General features: G+C 37.2%; 1 protein-coding gene across 2 annotated transcripts; it reads right to left on the reverse strand.

The window, feature by feature from the left end:
- Window positions 1–520: 520 nt before the first annotated feature.
- On the reverse strand, window positions 521–17,166 carry PLRG1 (pleiotropic regulator 1). Of its 2 annotated transcripts, XM_028520206.2 has the most exons (16): window positions 17,036–17,166; window positions 15,562–15,668; window positions 15,232–15,307; window positions 14,408–14,550; window positions 13,433–13,486; window positions 12,248–12,341; window positions 11,972–12,038; window positions 10,277–10,378; window positions 8,381–8,473; window positions 6,536–6,685; window positions 6,345–6,446; window positions 5,687–5,789; window positions 4,502–4,610; window positions 3,310–3,449; window positions 2,620–2,813; window positions 521–2,066 (listed from the first exon to the last, which is right to left on the reverse strand). In XM_028520206.2, the coding sequence occupies exons 4-16, from the start codon at window positions 14,535–14,537 to the stop codon at window positions 2,007–2,009; spliced, it is 1,398 nt and encodes a 465-aa protein (XP_028376007.1). In that variant the 5' UTR covers window positions 14,538–14,550; window positions 15,232–15,307; window positions 15,562–15,668; window positions 17,036–17,166; the 3' UTR covers window positions 521–2,006. The 2 variants fall into 2 exon arrangements, with proteins under 2 accessions (XP_028376007.1, XP_028376006.1); XM_028520205.2 differs by lacking the exon at window positions 15,232–15,307.
- Window positions 17,167–23,072: the final 5,906 nt, after the last annotated feature.

Consider the following 23,072-nt stretch of genomic DNA (forward strand, 5'->3'; position numbering starts at 1 on the left):
GTGTACTGAAGGAGATGGAGGAAGACGCTTGGGTTTGTGTTAGGGTTCTGCCAAAGAGAAGGGCACACACATGAAATCCCACTTAAATTTTCACAGGATTCATGACTACATATGGTAGATGTTTGCAAGAAGGTTCAAGAACACCACCACGACACAGGAAATCATGAAGCAGGGAAATGGACTGTTGAAATGCTATTTAGAACTTGGTACTTGTGCCTAACACAAGAGTTGAAGCCTTACTAGGCAGAATAACGGGGACTGTCTTTGATTTTTTCTTTGGCTAGAATTCATATTAGAATCTGTCAGGGATGCAAGTGTAGTGTTTTTTTTTTTAATTTATTTAAGTTTACAATACATGCTTATAGAAAATTAAAACATAGAAAATATATAGCCAGTCATGAAAGTTCTCCCATAATCCCACTCCCTCACAAAGTCACTGACAACAATGTGGTGCTACTTCCCCATTACCTTTTAGAGCATTAACAAGTTGTTTTACCAGTGCTTGCACTTTTTTTTTTTAACATAAAAGTTTGGACACCTTATTAGTCCAAAGACATTCTTCACTCTTAATTGATCGAAATAAATTCCACAAAGGTACCATAATCTATTAAACCAGTCCCTTATCAATAGGATGGCTGGGCGAGCTGTAACTATTGAAGAACAGAGGTGCAATAAACTTGCTTGTGTACACTTGGCAGATTACTCCTATTAGGAAGTTTCCTACTAATTTCATTTCTAACAGTTAGCCAAAGAGGTCAAGCATTTTCAATATATTGCAGAAAACTATCCACCTAAAAGTTATAACAATTACACTCCCACCTACAGCATGCAAGATCAAATGTGTTAATTTGGAAATGCTTATCCAAAATTATAATTTTTCATTTTAAAAAACTGTTAGGCCAATTATTCTTACAACTGTATTTTCTAGCTACAGATAGTGACATTTGACAAATCTTGACTGATGGGGAGTCAGGATCCTAAGGGCAGGATTTATAAAACTCACGTTTACCAACAAGAGGCATAGGTATTAGAAACTTAACACTTTTCTATAGTCTTCACAAAAGAAAGACTACACAGCCCTTGCTCCAGCTTCAAATAGCTCTGTTGGTGCCTCCAGTTAGTTCTCCAGGTTCCGATGCCTATCTTGGCACCCTACGGCCAGTCCAAACTCGGCACCTGAGCTTCTCCCACCACCAACCAGATGTGCACACCCCACGGCCGCATGCGATACTCGCCCCCCAGCACACAGCACACTTTCACACACCTGGTTTCCTTTACTTTGTTTCCTCTTAGAGCACCCGTTTCCTTCTCTGCCCTCTCAAGGTTCTGCTCAATACCACCGACTCTATGAAGTCTTCCACAATCCTCCCCGAAAAAAAAGGTCTTTTCCTCTGTGCTACCCCAGCTTTTCCCTTGCACCTCTATCACAGCATTCTACAATAAACCAGAAGTCTTGGAGGAAGGACACATCTTATTTATCTGTATCCTGAACAGTGATCTAGCGTGGCACTTCGCAGAACATGCACTCAAAAACTGTCTGTGGAATCAACATATGTCAGTTAAACTAAGACTTCAAATCCTTTAATACAAAATTATCAGTCACAGATACTAGTTTTAAAGAATTTAAAAAGGAAACCAAACTGCTCCCCTCAGAACAAGTCCTATTATGACAGGCAATTTGGTAAGTTAAAAGGAAAAAAAGTACCTTTTAATAAAATCGACAAAATACTCTATCTTTAGCATAGTTATACTCAACAAACCTGCATGTGCTTGATATCTGCATCTTCCTAGGATGTCAAATTATTTATTTACTTTAGAAATAAAAACATGGGGAGGGGGAGACAACACATTTTATTGTAAAATATTAAGCAGCAATGATTCAAGCATGTGAGTTTCTGCTTTATAATCCTAGCCAGAGCACAGAATGACTAGATATCCTCATCAACACCAGGCTAAACAAAAACAAAAACAAAAAAAGAAAAAAACATCTTGAAGAGGATGCCACATTAAAATCTCTTCCTCTTGATAATTTCTGGCTTCCAGCTGACTGGATGAGTTTCTTCTGTCTAAAAATCAAAAAGTAAATAAGAAAACAAAGTATTAGTTTACTTCATATTTAATAACTTCCTTTCTAACAAAAATAAGGTATCTGTTCTAAATTCTATTACTTGGCACTATAACTTACTTATAAGTTACTTAATAATTTTAGAAATGGTTGACAAACTTTTGGCATTATCTGGATCTAATAAAGGATGAACAAGTTCACTCTATATTCACTTCATGGTTTTTTACCTCAAATAAAGTTGCTAAGTAGATATTCTAGTAACACCAAAGCTGATGGCTCTAGAATTTATTTGCATAGCAATCTATTTGTTTTCAGTGCAACGTTTCCCCAGTAACTGTAATAGGGAAAGTTGGAATTAAAACAATCTATGGATTTGTTGTCATCAATGAAACCAATACAGAAAGCTACGAGCAAGACACTACTCAAGATAAATACTCTAATACTACTAACATTATTTTCCCTTCTGATAATTTAAATAACTTTAAAATAAGAAAACACTTGCAAAATTTGTACAGCTGACTTACTTTAATATATATGTGAAATAGAGAACTTACCGCTGTATCATCCTCTCTGTACACTTTAATGGTTTTATCAGCTTCTGCCGTTAGTAAACGACTTTCCGACTGATCAAAAGCACAAGCAAATATTCCTGATTCACTATCCAAAGAGCCAGGCTGCACAGCTGCATGAACTCTCTGGAAATTGTAGCCAGTTCTCCAGTCCCAAAGATGCATTGTACCATTGTCAGCTTAAAAAGAAAAATGCAGTTACACTTGGTACCCCTTCAATAATTCAGCTTGACAAGCAATAAGCACCAACCATTAGCTGAGCACTATGGCAATAACTACAGTTATAAAGATATGTAAGACACAGGCACAAATTTCTCTTAATATTGGTTTGTCCACTTTCATCTGTGCTTAATTCAGAACTTATTATAGATCTCAAAAAGCACCACAAAATGCTATCCAATTCCAGAACGCACAACCAAACTTCAGGCGAATCCCAGCATAAATCCCAAACTTAGACATATCATGTGGGAACTCGAAGAAGACTGAATATGAAATATGCTACATGTATTATGAATAAGCATGAACACACATAAGAACATTCAAATACACATTACTTAGGTAAGTTCTGCTATAGTACTTAGGTGTGATGGCTCAGGAATTTCACAAATGTTCTCTCATTCACTAAAAGTAAAAATGACAGACTAAAAAACACATTTATCAGAAATTTTATTTTACCTCCAGATACAAGCACTCCATCAGAATTTACTGTCAATGTGTTAATAATAGCATTGTGACCAGAAAGATTTTGAATGAAACTTCCATCAGGGAATTTCCACTGTTTTATGTTATCTGGAGAACCAGAGGCAAATGTGTAGCTGAAATAAGATTAAAAACAGTAACAAAATAAGCCAAGTTAAATATAAATGGTAGATTTAAAGAAGCTTATCATGGCTGTATTTATTTACCACGTGTACTCAGTGATCCATGTAGTTTCAGCCAAACATTACTGTCACAGCAAGAGATAAAAACATCAAGATATTTGTCCCAGGTTAAATCAGATTTTCAAATTATTTTCAATGTATTTTAAGGCCTAGCTTAATGTTTTGTTTTCTCATTTCCCCAATGCTCTATACTGAGCTACAGCAATAAATTCACATAAAGGGTAAGCGTCTGTGCAACTATTGGGTGGGGGTGGGGGAGAATGAGAAAGAAAAGAGAACAAATGAGAAAGAGAATGAAAGAGAAAAGAAAGAGAGAACAAATGAGAGAATGAAGAGAGAAAAAAGAGAAGACGAGAAAGAGAAGAGGGAGGGCAACTGAAAGAATGGGAGAAAAGGAAAGAAACAAGGGCAAGAGGAAGAGAGAGAAAGGGACAGAGGAAGACAGAAAGAGAGAAAAGCGGAAGAGGGACTCAGGGTGAGAGGGCGGGGAAGGAGGAAAAGACATGAATATGAACATAGAAGGTCAGGGTGATGTGATACAACAAGAAGTAGCTTGGGATACTATGCACCAGTTCTTTGGATACCTTGGACGTAATGTTCTCAGCTCCTACTTCCCCCCACTAGGTATATTAACTTCCTCCTTAAGAATTACACTGTTCTATGTATATCTCAGTGACAAAAAACAATACTTACGTCCAAACATTAAATTTAGCTACCCTTAGCTTCTATTTTGACATGCAGCTTTTAAATATGATTTATTCATGGTTTCATTTGACATTACCATTAATTACCCTGCAGAAAACTTTCCTCATCTATAGGGCACAAAGTAAAATATGTAAGGAAAATAAAAGAAATGCATGTTCATAAGCAGAACAGGCCTGGAAATGAGGGTCTAAATGACTACCAAAGTAGTACTAATGTTGGTATTTCTGTCCTATACCAAAAACTGATGGAGGAAGAGAGACTAATCAGGAAAACACACTTACTGTTTTGGATGTAACACCACAGCCCTGACTGATTTTTTGTGATTTGTTAACGTAACTCTTGTTTTGCCAGCCACCAAATCCCATAATCGTATTGTAGTGTCGTGGCTTCCTATAACGAAAATACATATACCCAAAACATACATCAGGGAAAGAATGCAAAACTGTAATAAACTATGATGCGTTCTCCCAAACACATATATACCAAATGAAAGTCCTATCAACTCTTGGCTAATTGCTCTGACCTTCCAAAATTTTAGGTTGGTTTTAAAAAAAATTTTTAATCCTTGCCCGAGAAGCTTTGTCATTGCCTTTAGACAGAGAGGAAGGGAGTAAGAAAGAGGAGTGTGGGGGAACATTGATGTGAGAAAGAAACACCAATCGGCTGCCTTCTCATATGTGCCTCGACTGGGAATTGAACTTGCACCTTTCGGTATGGCACTACGCTCCAATCAACTGAGCCGCAGGTTTTAAATTTATTTCTTAAAAAAATGTAATATATGCTTAATGTACTGTCAACTGAACAGTCTGAACAGATGCCAGTAACAAATAAAACAAATACATGATGTCATCCCCTTGTGGAAGGGGAGAAAAAACCTCAAATGATATTTTAGTTAATAAAATATATCACAGAATCATTTTCTAGTTTTAGAGTAAAGATCCACTGTTATTAATGTTATTTTATATAAAACATGACTTAAACTTGTTCTAAAGGTTATTGGTCTCAGGGTATCCTGTCTTCTAACTTTAATTTTCTAGACCAGCTTTGGCTGGTGTGGCTCAGTGGATTGAGTGTCGGCCTGCAAACCAAAAGTTCACCAGTTCAATTCCCAGTCAGGGCACATGCCTGGGTTGCACGCCAAGTCCCCAGGTTGGAGTATACAAGAAGCAATTGATTGATGTATCTCTCCCACATCGATGTTTCTCTCCTTCTCTTTCCTCTTCCTTTCCCCCCTCTCTAAAATAAATATTCTTAAAAAAATTTTCTAGACAAATAAATCTGATACTATGAAATAATACTTAATTTATCTAACATCACCATTTTCTAGTCATACTTTACATGATATTTACATTCTATGATATGAAAAAGTATGCATAAAAATGAAGTATTACTACAATAAATTTCAAATGCACAATCATAATGCGTTGATATGAATATATGGTCAACTTGAAAAGCATCAATCGTACCAGTAATAATCTGAGGTTCTGCAGCCTGACACCTCACTGTAGCAACCGCATTCGTGTGTCCAGACAACGTGTGCACACTAGCTTTAGTTCGCACATCCCAGATCTGTAAAAAGGTGCACACACACACTAAACATCAATAGCCATACTATCAATGAGAACAAGTATTCCTATCTCAGGCAGGTACCTCAACAAATTCAAGGCCGGGAATTTACTACACAGCCAGGCCTGAATATAAGGAATAAGGCACTTAAATAAGAGAGTAATCTCGAAGCTGTCTGGGGGCTGAAGGGAGGAGACAGCTGACGGGGCGGGGGGTGGGAGAGGAGCTAAAAGAAAAGATCAGGGGACTGAAAGTCTCAGGATGGGTACAGTGGGACTACTGAAGGAAAGCACTGGTGCACGACACTTGTGGTCATGGAAGAACACATGAGAGTGGAGCAGTTCAGGGACAGGGCACTCCCAATAATAAGTGTGGTGAGGCCACAGAACGGATGATCAAGGTATAAAAATGTACAAGTCAAGAAACAGAGGGACCAGGACCGGGGTCAAAGTAACTATCTATACTTCTCTATCAAACAACGTATGACTCCAATACCAAACATGCCTACTGTGAAATGCAATATATTCACAAACACACACAAGGCTCCATTCCACTTACCCGTGCAGTTGAATCTCGACTACAGGTTACCAGCACATCAATCGTTGGATGCAAATCCAGACCATACACTGCACTCAGGTGTCCGTGATAGTGCCTTATAACCTACAAACACAGCCGGAAAGTTAAAATTTCTGTAATTAGAAAGAAAAACAGTAGCTCATAACATTTCACATCCCTACATCCAAGCTTACCTTATTATATTCAAGATCCCAGCACTTGACTTGTTTGTCTTCTCCACAGGAGAACAGGTACGGGCTCCGTGAGCTGACTATCACACCACGAACTGTACTAATGTGACCAGTTAATGACAGTTTTAATTTGCCACTGGCCAAATCCCAGATCTGCAATGAAAGAATATTTCACTTTTCTTCTTATTGATTATCCCCAAACAAAAGTTTAGAAACCTGATGTTAAAATGAAGTCTCTAAAATGTGAAAGCTATAAACATAAAAATTGTTTAAGTTTCCAAAACAATGCTCCCCTCAATACCACCAAAAATAAAAGCAAGGAAAAAACAGAATTAAAAGGCATGCTTAAACTAGGGAAATATTTGTAACAGATGACAAAAGATTAACATTATCAATATACATAGGATATCACTGATAATAAAAGTATGAATACCATAGTGAATTAGCCATAGATGGCAACCATTTAAAAAACCCCTATGGAAACAACCTAAGTGCCCATTGACTGATAAATAGATAGAATGTATATTTTAACTATAAATAGATAGAATCTACAAGGGAATATTCAGTCATAAAAAAGAATGAAATCTTGCCATTTATAACAACATGAATGGTCCTTGAGGATATTATGCTAAACAAAGTCAGTCAGACAGAAAAAGGCAGATGGCATATGATCTCACTTGTATGTGGAACCTAAAAAAAAAAAAGAAGAAGAAGAAAAAGAAAAAAGAAAGCCAAATTCACAGAGAACAGACTGGTGGTCGCCGGAAGCTGCGGGGGAGGGGGTGAAGGGAGTCAAAAGGTACAAACTTCCAGCTATAATTTAGTTAAGTTACAGGGATGCAAAGTACACGTTGTGACTCTAGTGAATAACACTGTATTGCATATTTGAAAGTTGCTGAGGGTAGATCTTAAAAGTTCTCATTACAAGAAAAAAGGTTTTGTAACTATGTAATGTGACAGATGTTAACTCTCGACTTTGTGGTGATCATGTCACAATATATGCAAATAGCGAATGATTATATTGCAAACTTAAACTAACTAGTATTTTCAAAAAACTTTTTTAGAGAAACACAATCAATAGGCTGAAATGAATTTCCTCATATACTTTAAGTACCAATTCACCATTTTTAGAAAATAATTTGTTATTTGGGTGCCAACTTCAAAAATGTTTGACCCATTAATTCCATTTCTGGGAATCAGCAATAAAATAATTTAAAACCAGAAAAAGCTTTAGGCACAAAGATTAATTACAGCATTACTTATGATGGTGAAAGTCAGGAAACTAAGATGCCCAATAACAGGAATAGATTATAAAATATGCAAATGTTATAATACCATGGAACCACTTAAAAAGATGACTGATTTTTCACAGAGATGGCCCTTTGACATAATTAACGTTAAGTGCAAAAACCACTTTTAAAAGATACACATTTTTATAAACAGGAAAGACTCAGAAGAAAATGCACTGATACACAGGCACAGAAATAAACACTAAAAAGAAATTCATTCAAATATCTGACAGTGGTAGGATTACATATGGCCCTATGTTCTACTTCTCTGCACTTTCCACATTTTTTATAGATGAGCATGCTTTAATTTTATAACTAGGGAAGAAAAATATTAAGTATCAAGGAATCTGTGGTAGGTTGTCAGCATTTTCTATTTGGAAAAAACCGTTGCTGAGACACCACTTTTCAAACAGATGGGACTATTAACTGGCATAGACAATAAGCTTTACTCCATATTCGGGTCTAACAAATCAGAGGAACTGTAAGAGCAGTCCTCACCAGAAGAAATAAAACAGACTAAATACACACGGCAAACACAAAGCATTCCCTTCCTTATTACCTTTATAGTTCTGTCGGCAGATCCAGTAACAAACCACTGGTTTCCAGGCTCCACAGCAATGCATCGAACCCAGCCAAGATGCCCACTGATCACCTGTATTAAAAAAGAAATGTAGAATGGACACAAAAGTTAAAGGTTGTTCAATTTCAACTAATTACTTGTAAGTTAATATTCAAATCTAAATTGCCCCTCCAATATCTTCAAATGACAAGATTATAAGATTATTTGACAATTAGATTTTAGAATAAGTATTATATTACCTTCACTCTGTGAATGAATACACCAACTGTGGCGTCTACACAATGGAATACTACTCTGAAATAGGGAGGAGTGTACCAATACTTGCAACAACTTGGATGAATCTCAAAAGCATCAGGCGAGTGAAAGAAGGTTCCACTCATATGACACAGCTGAAAAAGCCCAAGTGTAGTGATGGAAAGCAAATGGCTGCCAGGTTGGGGGGGTGCGGCTGTACAAAACGGAATTCCCACATCCTGACTGTGGTAGTGGTTACCCGATCTACATAGATATTAACGTTGGTTAGATCTGGATACCAAAGAAAACCTATTTACTGTATGATAATCTAAAATTTAAACATTAATATAGTAAATTATATGTAGTTGTACTTTTCCTACTACATATTTATTTAAGATCTAGTATATATTTTTAAAGACTTCATTTATTATTTTTAGAGAGGGAAGGGAGGGAGAAAGAGAGAGAGAGAGAGAAACATCAATGTGCGGTTGCTGGGGGCTGTGGCCTGCAACCTAGGCATGTGCCCTGACTGGGAATCGAATCTTCGACACTTTGGTTTGCAGCCCGCACTCAATCCACTGAGCTACGCCAGTCAGGCAAGATCTAGTATATTTTAAGTCGTTTTAATTCACTACAATTGAAAAGGTAATCATTAGAGCCAAAGAAATGTCCTGATATATTGTTTTTCCCTTAACCTCCCTATTAAATACCTCAAGCATGTTGCTAAATTTATTTTGTCTGCTCTCCACAATTAGTAGCCTTCTATCAATATTTTTGTTGTGGTGGGTTTTTTTTGTTTTTTATTTACTTTTTTATTGTTGACACTGTTACCCCCTTTGCCCTCCTCCACTCAGCCCATTCACCCCCTTCCCTCTGGCGTCACCACACTGTCATCTGTGTCGATGGGTGATGCATCCCTTCACCTTCTTTCATTCAGTCTTACCCCCCTCCCCTCTGACAGCTGTCAGTCTGTCCCATGTAGCCATGCCTCTGTCTCTATTGTGTTCGTCAGTTTACTCTGTTCAATAGACTCCACATCTAAGGGAGATCATATGGTATTTGTCTTTCTCTGACTGGCTTATTTCACTTAGAGTAACAATCTCCAAGTCCATCCATGCTGTCACAAAAGGTAAGAGTTTCTTTTTTATGGTCACATAGTATTCCATTATGTAAATGTACCAGTTTTTTTAATCCACTCATCTGCTGATGGACACCTGGCCTGCTTCCAGATTTTGGCTATTATAAATAATGCTGCTATGCACCTAAGGGTGCATATGTTTTTTTAAATTGGTGTTTTGGGATTCTTAGGATATATTCCCATAAGTGGGACTGCTGGGTCAAAAGGCAGTTCCATTTTTAATTTTTTGAAGAAATTCCATACTATTTTCCACAGTGGATGCACCAACAGTGCTCTAGGGTTCCCTTTTCTCCACATCCTTGCCAACACTTGCTTAATATTTTATGCAAAATACAAGTATCCTTCCCAAGATACCTTTAAATATCGTGCTTAAGTGCATTTCCCCATCCCACCTCAGATCACTCTACCAGTTCTCATAGTCCCTCAATCTATCACTCAGCTCTTATCAACTGGAAAGCGGTGATCATGGCACATACAGTGGAATAATAAACAAATTCACTCACCCTGTAGAGTTTCCATGGTGGGTGCCACTGGGGTTTCGGCATCGTAGGGGCCTTTTTAGCCATCAGTGCAGAGTTCTTGGCATTGCCACCCTCCATAACAGCCTAGATATGGAACAAACTACATTATTATTAAAGGTATCACACTTAAGTTTTCATGTTATCAAAAAAGAAAATGAAGAGGGGATTTATGAATGTTTTTTCTATAATGGAAATTCAAATATGGAATTTATAGAAGCTGTTCTTCCCCTCTATAAAGAGGAAGGGGAACTAAAAATGTCTGTGTAACTAGAAAATGAGTTTAACATTTCTAATCAAAACTATATTTTCATTATGTTAATTTTAAAAATCAATTTAAAAATCTGAGAGGCAGAGTGTTAAAGTTAAGAGCATAAAATTGCCTTGACTGGTGTGGCTCAGTGTGCTGGGTGTTGTCCCACTAAACTGAAAGGTCGCCAGTTTGATTCCCGGTCAAGGCACATGCCTAGGTTGTAGGTCAGGTCCCTGGCTGACATAAGAAGCAACCAGTCAATGTTTCTCCCACACACTGATGTTTCTTTCCCTCTCTTTCTCCCTCCCTTCCCCTCTTTAAAAAAGAAAGAGCATAAAATTAAGAGCATATATCACTGTGCGTAAGTTCAAGATCCAGCTCTGCCAATTAAGTTGTTTGGCCTCGCGTAAAAATCATGTAACCATGTGCCTCATTTTTAAAATGGAAATAATAAGAAATAACAGTGTCTACCTGATAGTTACTATGAAGATTAAGAGTAGTAAATGCTCTATGTAAGCTCTTATTATTATTTAAGTGACTATAGATGGACTAATGCCGTTGTCCTTCATTGTCATATTTTAACATCACTGATTTAATGTTGCAGTGAAGAGACTGATAGATTTTTCTATTTATCTTCCCCCCAAATATTTCAATACTATTTTAAAAGGCATTCTAGCTAACATACAATCTTCTGTTAGCATCCGTCCAGCTACCCAAATACTTGAGCTCATGAGGCTCCTACCCCCAAGTAGCTAACATTTCTTCCTCCTGAGGAGGAGAAAGCCTGAGCAGGGAGACCTGCGGAGAGAGACTGAAGGAGAGTGATGGGAGGACTACCCTTGCACTCACTTCATAAAGCCAAAGCAACCGACGAAGGACAGCCTGCACTGATTTCCAGGGACAGCATATTTTCAGTTATTCTTCTCTGGCTACTTCCACCAATAATAACAGCAATTGCCATTTACTTACAGATAAACTTACAAATGCTCTAATACATCACTGGTTGTATAGCTCATGAAATTACAATACTAGTAGCACTCAACTTCAACAGTATAAATCAACTTAGTTTAAAAAAGGCTTTCATGTCTAAAACATACTAACACAAGTTTCAGAATAACATTCCTTATATAGTTAACAGTGGATAATAAAAAGCAACATCACATCATCTTCATCAAGATAAATATAACAACATGTAAGTAGACATAGAATTAACACAATTTAAATTCTCAAAAATATGTCAATTCACTAGCAACTTAAATTTTAGGGCTATAAAATATTAACAATTAGCTCAGGCTGCAATTTACTTGAACAATTCCCCCCAAAAGTTCTTTTTAATATTTAAAGTAAGAATCTTAGAATAAAGGGAAATAAGGAAATATGCTACAAAAGGTGGAAACCTGCATGTGATCTGACACGGAGAAACTTACCAAAGTCATCCCTGCAGGCTGTGAACGGTCGGGACCTCCAGCAGGTGCACTACGATTTGCATCAACCCTGAGGCAAAAAACACCATATTCTAAGTAATTAACACCCTCAGTCACATGTTCTGCAGAATAAACTTTGTATGTTACATTTTTGCAAGCAATGATAAAGTGTCATGTAATACATAACTACAAAGAAACAAATTTAAAAATGGTAACAAAAATATGAACAGTAAACTATGCTTTCAGAATTTTTGTAATTAGAAGCGCAATATTTCATACCTGGCCTGAGAAGAAGGCAGAGCCACAGCTAAGGACTGTGCGGCTGACTCACTTGGCATTCTTTGGATCTTAGTATCTGCAGTTAAAGCAACTCCTGTTAAGTTAAAAAAAAAAATCCTTTTAGTAGCTACCTTTGTTTTCATTTGCATTTAAAATAAAACCCTGGAGGAACACATACCAGAAACATAATGGTGATTATCTCCAAGTGGTGATATTTCAATAACTGATTACATTTTGTGTGACTTTTGCTACTTTCTTTTTTTACCACAAGTAATGCTCAACAATATATAACTCAAATTTGATTTAACCAAAAGCAGCTTGGTATTAGCAAAGCCCAAGACAATAAAGTTAAATTTATATAATCTTGGGATGTTACCATTAGATAAAAATTAAGTAGTTCCCTAAATATTATCAGAATGCTTCGAAGAATAAATGTATATTGTACAACAAGAAGCACTAATTCTCCTGTACTTTCAATATGGGAAATCCTGTCCTCTGAAATTACTAGAACCACCTGGCCGAGTGGCTCAGTTGGTTGGAGCATTGTCTCACACACCAAAAGGTTGGGGATTCAAGCCCCAGTCAGGGCACACACCTAGATTGCGGGTTCAATCCCTAGTTGGGGTGCAAACAGGAAGCAACCCATTGATGTTTCTTTTTCACATCAATGTCTGTCTGTTTCTCTCTCCCTTCCTCTCTCTCTAAAATCAATAAACATACCCTTGGGCGAGGATTAAAAAATAAAATAAAATTACTAGACCCTAGGTATACTAAGCTTTTATCCTCTATTACGAATCCGGCCACTCCATTTGTGTGCCAATTCCTCCATACACACACCCATGAAACATTTCTATCATATCTGCTTCTATACTAACACTTCTAGTGTCACTTTTATAAGCTTTACATGTCTGCCTAAACCTCTAAATAATAAGCTTGCCTTGGACTGGAGCAGTATTATTGTCTTTGAATTTCTGGCACAGTGCCTAAAAAATATAGATGCTTAAGAATGCTTGCCAAATTAATGCTTGTGAAACTAAGTATTAGTTAATTATCATCTAAAAAGCTATGCCTGGATGCCTAGCTACGGCGCTTATCTGGTATTTTATAGTTGATGAGAATCACATCATTAGGTCACTCATGAAAACACGTGTAATAGTGAGACATTATCAATACGCAGTCACTTACCAGGTCCTGGCGGATAGGGATGCGTACCGGTCACCAAATACTCAACTTCTTGTCCTTCAAAAAAAAAAAGGAGAGAGAGAAATTCGTCAATGGCAAAACTGATTTTATGTACTAGTATCATCTCTTTTTAATTTTTTTTTTAATCCTCATCCAGGAACATGCTTATCAATTTTGGAGAGATGGGGAGGGAGGGAGAGAGGGAGAGAAACACTGATTGGTTGCCTTTTATTTGCAGCCTCATCTGGGACTTATACCTGCAACTTAGGCATGTGCCCCCTTCGAAGAATCAAATCCGCTCTAACCACCTGAGCCACACCAGCCAGGGCAATAGCATCTCTTTTAATGAATTAAATATTAATGAATTAAATATTAAATTATCAGCCAGATTTGTAAAAGTTTCACAACTAAACCTAAGCCTCAGAAATAAGGGGTTGATCATTTTTGTTTGGACCACTAAAGATCATATGTACAGTGATTTCCTTAAGCATTAGCTGACCTGATGTCAAGAAAGCCTGTGCATTTGCTGTAATGCAGTAATACGAAGAGATCATCCTATAAAGTAATAAACCACCCTGGTTTTTCTTCTAAGCAAATGGTGTCCTTGTGGAATTTTGGATTATTCCTATTCACTACAATTTCAGTACTTAAAGCCATCTTTCTGAAAAAGATATACAGTCTCCCCACAAATTAGGAATTTTTCCTTTAGTCTCCACCATGACCTTCTCCATTTCCTAAGAATTTCTGCCCTCATTATACTATCATTTTTAAACTTCCTATCAGAAAAAACCACCAACCTATAATCTCACTCACTGCTCCAATGAGGAAATCAGGACTTCTACCACAACACTAGTACAGGTGTTAAAGAGGGTTTGGCTCTAATTAGCCTTTCCACATAGGGCACTAACAACACATTTCATTTCTCTACTTTTAAAATTCACATGCAAGTCCTGACATTTCTGACAACGCCATACTCACCTTGATTCGCAGGATATTGTTTATGACCATATGAATCCGATGCATTTTGAGGACCCTTCTCCTTTAAATTTTCTTTCGAAGTGGGCATATGCAACACAGGACCATATTCATTCCTTAGCTTAATTGCCATTTTTCGTTTGTGACTATTTTAAAAAGTTATAAACATAAGAATGTATTGTTGAGTACTTTAAATATATTCACCAATGTAAATACATTCACAGATAGACAAGAAACAAGTACTTCAATAGATTAGGTTTTCCTAATCATGTAGAAAAAAATTCTATAAATATTTTAAAGTTAAACTGCATTTTAAAACCTCAAAATTTCCAAGTTCATTTCCACACTTTTATTCACAATTCAGCACGCAGCATTCATTAAGTCTAATATTTTAGTTTGTTAACCAATAAATGTAAATAATACCTTTCATGATGAGTTATCAAGGGTTGAACTAATTTTTAAATTCATAGAAACTAATATATCTTTAAAAAAAACCCTCAGTATCAATACATTATCCTTCAAATATCTAAATATAAAAATGTAGTAAAAGCTTTCTAATAACCTTTACTGGGTATAGCAAAAAAGGTTAGTTAGAATTAATCAAAATAATTAGTACAATATCTTTTTTAAAAAAGTACCTATTATTTTATTTTTATGACTAGTTCGATTTACATATTAAATATAAATGCTTGGTTGAGGAATTAAGCAGATTTTAAAAGAATGGTAAAGGACAAAAGAGGAACAATGCTCATTATGCAACCCCAGACTGGAGCTGGAGATGTAGAACCAAAAATATGCCACCACTCAAAAATCTTCATCATACTAACGAGAAAAGATGGGAGCAGAAGTACTGGCCAGGTACAGTTTCAGCTCAGCAAGGCTCTGAGAGCAGCGGGAGGGAAGCTGAAAGCACATACAAAGTGATTGATTATAAAATATTACACCCTCTCCTAATTACTGGGCATTTGTAAAATTCAATTAATAAGTTAATGTAATAGATAAGGCCAAAAAAAGTTAAATCAGCTTCAACTATGCCCTAACACCACTCATTCTTGAATAGATAGCCTATGTGGTAGTGTTACTCACTAAACCTTAAAGGCTCCCTTCTCCCAGCTCTCTTCCCCAACTACTGAAAGTTTAAATATTCCAACAATTACCTCTCTTCATCCAAAGGCACAGGTTTTCCATTGTCAGCTACGAACATGTCATGGGTCCTCTTCAATGACCTGAACACAAGTGTATGCACAGAATGCTTCTGTACCTCCTAGAAAGAGAGAGTGTAATTACATATCTAACTACAAACCGTGAACATCAAACCTAAGTTAAAGTCAAGACAAATGTAAAAATCTTTGTACCACTCACCACCGCTATGTGTAGCAAGCTACAGCAGTCAAGCTCAGAGAAATGGAGAAAGCTCCTCTTTGGCTAGAGCACCAAGTAGACCAACTGGGTGATGCTTAAGATTAGTCATTTATTTAATAAAAATTTACTGAGCTATTACTATGTGTCTGGTATGTATTGTGCTAGAAGCTAATAACAGTGATGAAATGACAGTCATGGTCCCTGTGCGAAGAGGAAAGAGACAAACAAAAAGAAGCAAAAGAACTCCTCAGTTTTATAAGTACTATGAAAAATAAACAAAGGACTGAGACACAGAATGGATCAAGAACTTAAGATAGTTATGAAAGATCTTTCTGAGGTCTTTACACAGAAAGGGAATGAGCCTTGCACAGAAAACAGGTAAAAATCCAGGCAGAGGAAAAAAAAGCCATGTACAAAGATGGTCAGTAATGGAAATAATGCCAGAAGCTGAAGAATAATTGTACATATTCGGTAACAGGGTGAGTTGAGATGCAAGACAGACAAGGTCCAGGTCAGATAAGGGTTTTTCCAAACCATTGCAATAGTCTGTATTTTTGCTCTAATAACATAGGACCGACCAGTAAAGGGTTTTAAGCAAGTAAAAAACAAAAAGGAAAAAGGACCAACTAACGTTTTTAAACACACTACTTTGGGGAGGGAGAGTTGTAACGAAAATGGAAGCCAGACCAGTTGAGAGCTAATTCACCCGTCCAGATGAAAGATGATGTTGCTCTTACTAAGATAATGGCAGTGGGTATGGACAGAAGTCAAGAAACAGTTCTCAGAAAAGAGAAACAAGGCTTGCCAATAGAATGGTTTTTCAAACTAGGAAAAGATGCAAAAATCCAAGAATGGCAGATTTTTTCTGGGGAACAGCTGGAGTAAGAGACAAAGTGAACACCCGAGAAGACCGCCAATCTCTTAGGACACAGACTCACTGACACTACCCCGCAGGCGCCAAATACCAGTGGTCGGACAATGACAGAAGCCCCGCCTCCCAGGACAGAGCCCACCTCAAGTGCCCAAGGGTCAAATAAAGGCTGGGAGCATTACCTCAGGCTTCCCGCCCTGACGCCACCGGCAACTCGTGCTCTCACCCAGTCTCTCCCCCTTTTTGAAAAGCCTGAGAGACTGTCCACCTCGGCCAAAGAGCCTCCCCTCCCAGCCGCTACTCTCCCCAGACTCCCAACACCCTCGGTCCCCCACGACAGCGGCCAAAGCAAAACAGCCCCAAAGCAAATACTCCTCGGCACCCAAGTGTCACTTTACCTCCACCATGATGCTGCTGTGTATTCCGCCCCTCCGGCAGCAAAGAAACTAAACATCAACGCAGAAACAGCCGCCACAACTGTGCAGCCTCTTCCGGAATCTGGCGCCCTGACCCCGGATGTGACGCAACTCCGCGCAAGGGACGCTGGGCGCCCGCGGGCCTCCTGGGGTCGAGGGGCGGGCCTTTCTCTTTCTGGCCGCCTCTGGGGCGGAGTCTCGGGTTGGAGAAATGATGGCTTTTGGAAAACGTGTGTTTCTATGTAAAAAAGAAGATTTGATGGGCTTGGGCGTTTACAAACTTAAGTAAACGAACTTTATTACTCTGCTTTTTCCTTAGCCATAATCAGTTCTATTGATCTTTTCCTCAGAGCGTACGGCATATAATTTGAGAGGGGGGGAAAAACTATCAAAAGTACAGCAATGTAAATCGATAATCTCACTTAGGAATTCATTAATTTTAGTTAATTAAACACATTAAGGCCATACTTGAAAATACAATCACTCTGAATTCGAGCGTGAGTTTCGCTTAAAACTGTTTTTCTCTGACAATGGTCATTGATGGTAGAACTTGCAAGGAAATGCCATAATTATAAAATATATACTGTACTAGGTATCATAATATAATTACAAAGACAATAATAAACATACAATGGGACATCGTTTTAACTGGCAGTAAACTATAGAAATATAAGGAAGAGTCTAATTTATCTATGGAAATATAATTGTCTATTTGGATTTGTTAGTTTGTTAGTTAATCTTCCTGAAAAAAAAAATTTATAACCCCAGACTCACAAAAGCATTGTAATAATTTTGGTATTTTGGACTAAATTATGCTCTTAGTTTTTAAAAGCTCTCTTGAATTTACAGAGTTACATACTTTAACATTTTAGACAAGGCTCAGTGGCTCTGTTACCTACTTCAAGAATCCATGAATTACCTGCTGTATTTTGGCATGTACAATGCACACCCACGTTTTTGGCCCAAACTTTCAGGAAAAAATCTTTCGTTTTAATTTTTAAATTCAATTATTTATTTATTTATTTATTTATTTATTTATATTTAGATATCTTTGTGTATTATGAAGGAAATTTAGCATTTATTTCTTAACATATTACAGTACAAGAAATTTTATGTAATGACATAATTACAAAACACAATGACAGACCCAAGTTATTTCAGCCACTACCCATATATAATGTGGACCCTCAGTTTTCCCTCAAAAATGTGGGCAAAGTGTGCGTTATACACGGCAAAATTTGGTATGTGGTATGCAAATTTTGTGTGTAGAGAGACCTAAATTTTGTTCTGTTGGTGGGATCTGTAGGTTTCTTTGGATTCACAAAAGGATCCAGGACCCAGAAAAGGTAAAGAATCCCTGTCCTGGCTGACACCCAGAGCTGTCTTAATTGAGCAGCAGGGGTCACTGCTGCTCTTCATAAGAATAGGAGGATTTTCCCTAAATCAGACAGCGGGAGTAATTTATTAATGTCAATATTGTTCAATCTGTGTGAAACCAATAGCACAAATTTAACACAAGTCCTCTCCCCTGATTAGTTAAGCTACTTTTTAAAAACTCACCAATACATAGGGACCTCTTTATTCTCTTTCAAATATAAAACTGTGTGTATCTGTAGGTGTGTGCTCTGTGCTCACCCTAAAAAGATGCTACTTTTTAAACAACCATCAATTTAGTCTTAACCCTTTTCTGTACGGCAGAGAATTGCTTCCCTGACGACAGTCAGCCTCTCTAATCACAGTAAATTAAAAAAAACACATTATTTTTCATTATATTTAGATAAGTTAGTGCCAAATTTTAGTATAAATAAAACTTAATTCTGATATTAAGTTATAGGATACTAACTTATTTGAAAAGTGTATAATTTGCAAAAATGGGTTTAGTGGGCAGAAAACTTCTTGACATCATAATGAAGAAGATTAAGGCATTTTGATTGTTTGAATATTTTACTATTATAATTTAAGCAATTTTAAGTTTTCTTTTAAAAACATACTACCAAAAATCAGTTTATAGATTAATATTAAAAACATCCTCATTTAGTAAGCCAGAAAACTAGAATTTTTACTATGACCATTATTATCCACACATTTTTTCTGAAAGTTCCACTCATGAGAGAAGAAATAAGTGGTATAAAATAAGAAATAATGGAACAAAGGTATTTTTATTTGCAAATGGTATGATTTTGTACCTAAAAAATAAGAAGTCAACTGGAGAAACTGTTGGAAACAATAAGAGAATTCGCCAAGGTATCTGAGTACAAAAATAATATTAAAAAAGCAATAGTTTTCATATATACAGTTAAAGTATATGGGGAAAACCATCTTATAACAGCAGTAAGTGAAAAAATGTGCAAGACTTAGATTAAAAAAACCTAAGGAACATTTTAAAAGATTTGAATTAGTGAAAATGTATACCTTATTCTTGGATAGACTCAAAATTATAAATATGTCTATTATGTCATTAATCTAATCTTGGGCACATTTCACAGAAAAATATTTATAATTTAAGAAGTAGCTATTAAATAGTGAAAAATTTTTTAAATTATAAACACTCCAAAATAAAATAAAATTTTCCATTTTCTATAGAATTTTACTGCTGGTACTATGTACTTAAGTATAAAAACTTCATCATTTATTGTATTGCTTGAAAATACAGCTTCTCTTTCTCATGTGCAATTTATGCCTTTAAAAAATAGTCAGTCTGATTCCTAAAAAATTTATCTTAATTTTCCCCTTGGATCAGTTTAGCAAACCTTAGAAACAATCTCAATCTAACTAACCAAAACATAATGGGGCGTGGGTACTATCAGAAAAACAACTAGATGTCTCATCAATTTGACAGAAGAATAAAATGATCAAGTTTAGAAGTTTGGGTTATTTCTGCTGCTAGAGCTGGTAGACTTTCTAGAAAACTGCCATGAATATGACTTGGGTAAGCAGTCTACCCCTAACCCAGTGACCTGTGGCTCTAGGGTCAGAGTACCACAGTACTAACAGGACCACTGTAGCCCCACACCTGCATTTTAGGGGTCATTCCAAGCAAAGGGGGCAGCACTCCACAGGTGTTTATTACACCCCTTGTGGTCTCGAGTCCCAGTGTAACAGAAACAGGCTAGTACCTCTGCCTTTTCTCTAGTTTTTGGGATCAGCTTTGGGTTGAAGAAGAAAAGGTCCTATTTTTTCCATGTTGCCATGCTCTGCTTTCAATCAGTCCCTTTAAGAAAAACAGAGTGGCATCCTCCAAGTCAATAGAGGGAGTCTCTCCACAAGAAATAGCGCCAGCTAGTACATCCACGTCTTCCCTGCTTTCCCATTGCGGATGGCTAACCAATCACAGTGGTCACTGCCTCCCTGGTCTCAGGCTTGCCCATCGAAGTGCTGGTCCAAGAGGGCCTCCAGCTCTTCAGTATTAACTTCCCTGTGGATAGTGGTTCTCAAACTGCAGCTCAGGATAAAACAAGAAAAACACACACAGAGACTAACAACAATTTAGTAAAGTATCAGGAGAAAAGTACCCACAAAGACTAACGATGATTTAGCAAAGTTTCTCAAAAGCTATGCCTATTTAAAGAGTACAGTATTTTATTTTATTCATTAAATCAGTCACTCATTTATATGTTCAAATCTTGTTCAATAGATATCTATCAAACGCCTTCCATGTGTCAGATGTATGATATAAACCATACTGTCATTCAAACAAATAAGTTTCCAGTCTAAAAGCTTTTGCCTTTTAAGGACCTTTTCCCTCCGCAGGAGGTTAGGGCCTTAAGTTATTGTTTCCAAAGCCTCACCTTTCCCTGTCTTAGGCGCAATACACCTTATAAGTACTTTTCGTTTTCTGCCTTCCTCTTGGAAGAGCTAAAAAAAAAAGATAATATTTTTCCTCCTGCCTTCTAAATTCTCTTAGCTAGGCTTATAAATTAACAGAGACAGATACTGTATGGAAATCAGTTGTAATACATAAGGGTGAAAATTCCCAGACAGTGAGGCAAAATTGGGTGTATGTATCATTTTGGACAAAGGAAGAAAAGGGCTCTTAAGATTTCAAAAATAAAGATGGAAGATCTACAGGTAACTGAGGAAGGAGTGGAGAACACACATGGCAGGCAAATTTTAGCTTCAATGGGACAAGGGTGACCTAGCAACCGGGTCCCTGCTTAGTGTCTTCTTATCTACCACACCTCATTCAAATTAAGCTAAGGGTTTTCTTCTTGCAGCAGGTCTTTCCATTTGAATATTTTGGGCAGAAAAGGGGAAGGGTCAAATGCCTTTTCTAAGTCTTTTGTTTCTTAATAATCAGCTTAAAATCATCCCAAGAGGCAGATGGAGGGTGACAAAACTCTGGTGCCCTTCACCATCTAGACACAAAACTTCAGGAGTACAGGGTGCTGTCTTTCCTGGTTACCAAAGTATCCTTAGCCCCTAGCACACTATCTTGCCACAAAGTAGGTGCTTTGTATGATGAACACAAATTGCCTTGTGCTTTACCAACTGGGCCTGACATGAACTGTAAAAGTATCACAGCAAGCACATCGACCAGCAGTGCTGGCAAAGCTGCCCCTTACGCCAGACAGCTGCTGGACAGGACACATGATTTACTGTCACTGATTTACTGCCCTTGACTTATGTAATGGGAGCAGGGAATATGAAGAACACTGCTCTATTGACCTGAAATCATAACTGAACACAGCACTCCCTTCCTCCTCCACCAATGGCATCAACATTTTCAAAGGACTTAAGTAATTTAGTAAGCAAAATGTCTGCAAATATATTCTTTCTCTTTGAAAACATGGCAGTGTACTTTATAATATTAGGCAGTTTGGTGTGTTCGTGAAGCTGTCTATAACTACAGAAAAACATATCTAACTAGGACTAGAGTTAAAGAAACTCATTATCACTGCATCAGGCATGCTGCTCACACTGACATGAATATTCACACCCATGCCCTTATAAGAAAGTAAAACTGTAGGTGAAAATAAAGGCTAGGACTGAGTGTGCCAATGTGAGACACTGTCACCTCAGGACAATGGGCTAGCCAAAACAACTACAACAAGCAAAGCAAAAAGGTACCAGTGAATTCTTTATGATGTTTGTGTTTTGTTGGGCAATGTGGTGTAAGGGACACAGGGCATGGACTGTGAGATCAGAGAGACCTGGGTCAAGTCCTGGTACAAGTACTTACTACTTGTTTGCCTTGGGTAGTTGACTCATCTTCTCCTAGCCTCTGTTTCATCATCTGCATGACAGTGGTTTCAAGAATTAAATCAGATAAATGATTACCAGAGTTTGGCCTCTGGGGTATGTTTCAAAGAAGGCTAGTGCACTCATTCACTCCACGGGTTTTTATTGAATGCCTACCACGCCTGTCTTGCTCACCAACGTATCTCCAGCCCCTAGCACACTACCTGCCACAGAGGAGGCTGTCAAGAACCTACCTGCAGGATGAATGTTAAGGCTCTGCTCTTACAGAACGTACATCCTAACAGTTTTCTTCCACCTTCCTACTGATGATGGCCAGAATGGCAAAGTGGGAATGTAAAGGAGTTTCCACTTTAATGTTGTGCAAGATTGTGTAATATGCTTGAGGAACTTTAAAAATTAAACTTCTATAAGTTAAATAATGGCTCTTGCTAGTTGATGAAATGTCAGTGCTTGAGGATGAAGTAATAGTATGGTAATATCACCTCAAAGGAAAAACACACGTTTTAGTCTTCTTTACAGTCTTTTTATTTTATTTGTTTTTATTGAGGTAAAATTGATATATAATAGTCAATCTTTCTTAAATCAGCACTGCTGATTTAAATCAGAATCTGACATCATTAAAATAAAAGCCCGCTTAGATTATCAAAATAAACTCTTTCTCAGTTACATTTTGAAGGGAAGTCTTCTTGCATCTTATTTTAATTAATGCACACATTTATTTTTTCAGTCCGATTGTATATTCTAAGAAAACTGAAAACTACACTAATCTTAAAGTACACAATTTACTTCCTAATGAATGGTACACAAATACAGAAAAATC

Source organism: Phyllostomus discolor, chromosome 8 (genome assembly GCF_004126475.2).
Source record: "Phyllostomus discolor isolate MPI-MPIP mPhyDis1 chromosome 8, mPhyDis1.pri.v3, whole genome shotgun sequence".
Lineage (NCBI taxonomy): Eukaryota > Metazoa > Chordata > Mammalia > Chiroptera > Phyllostomidae > Phyllostomus > Phyllostomus discolor.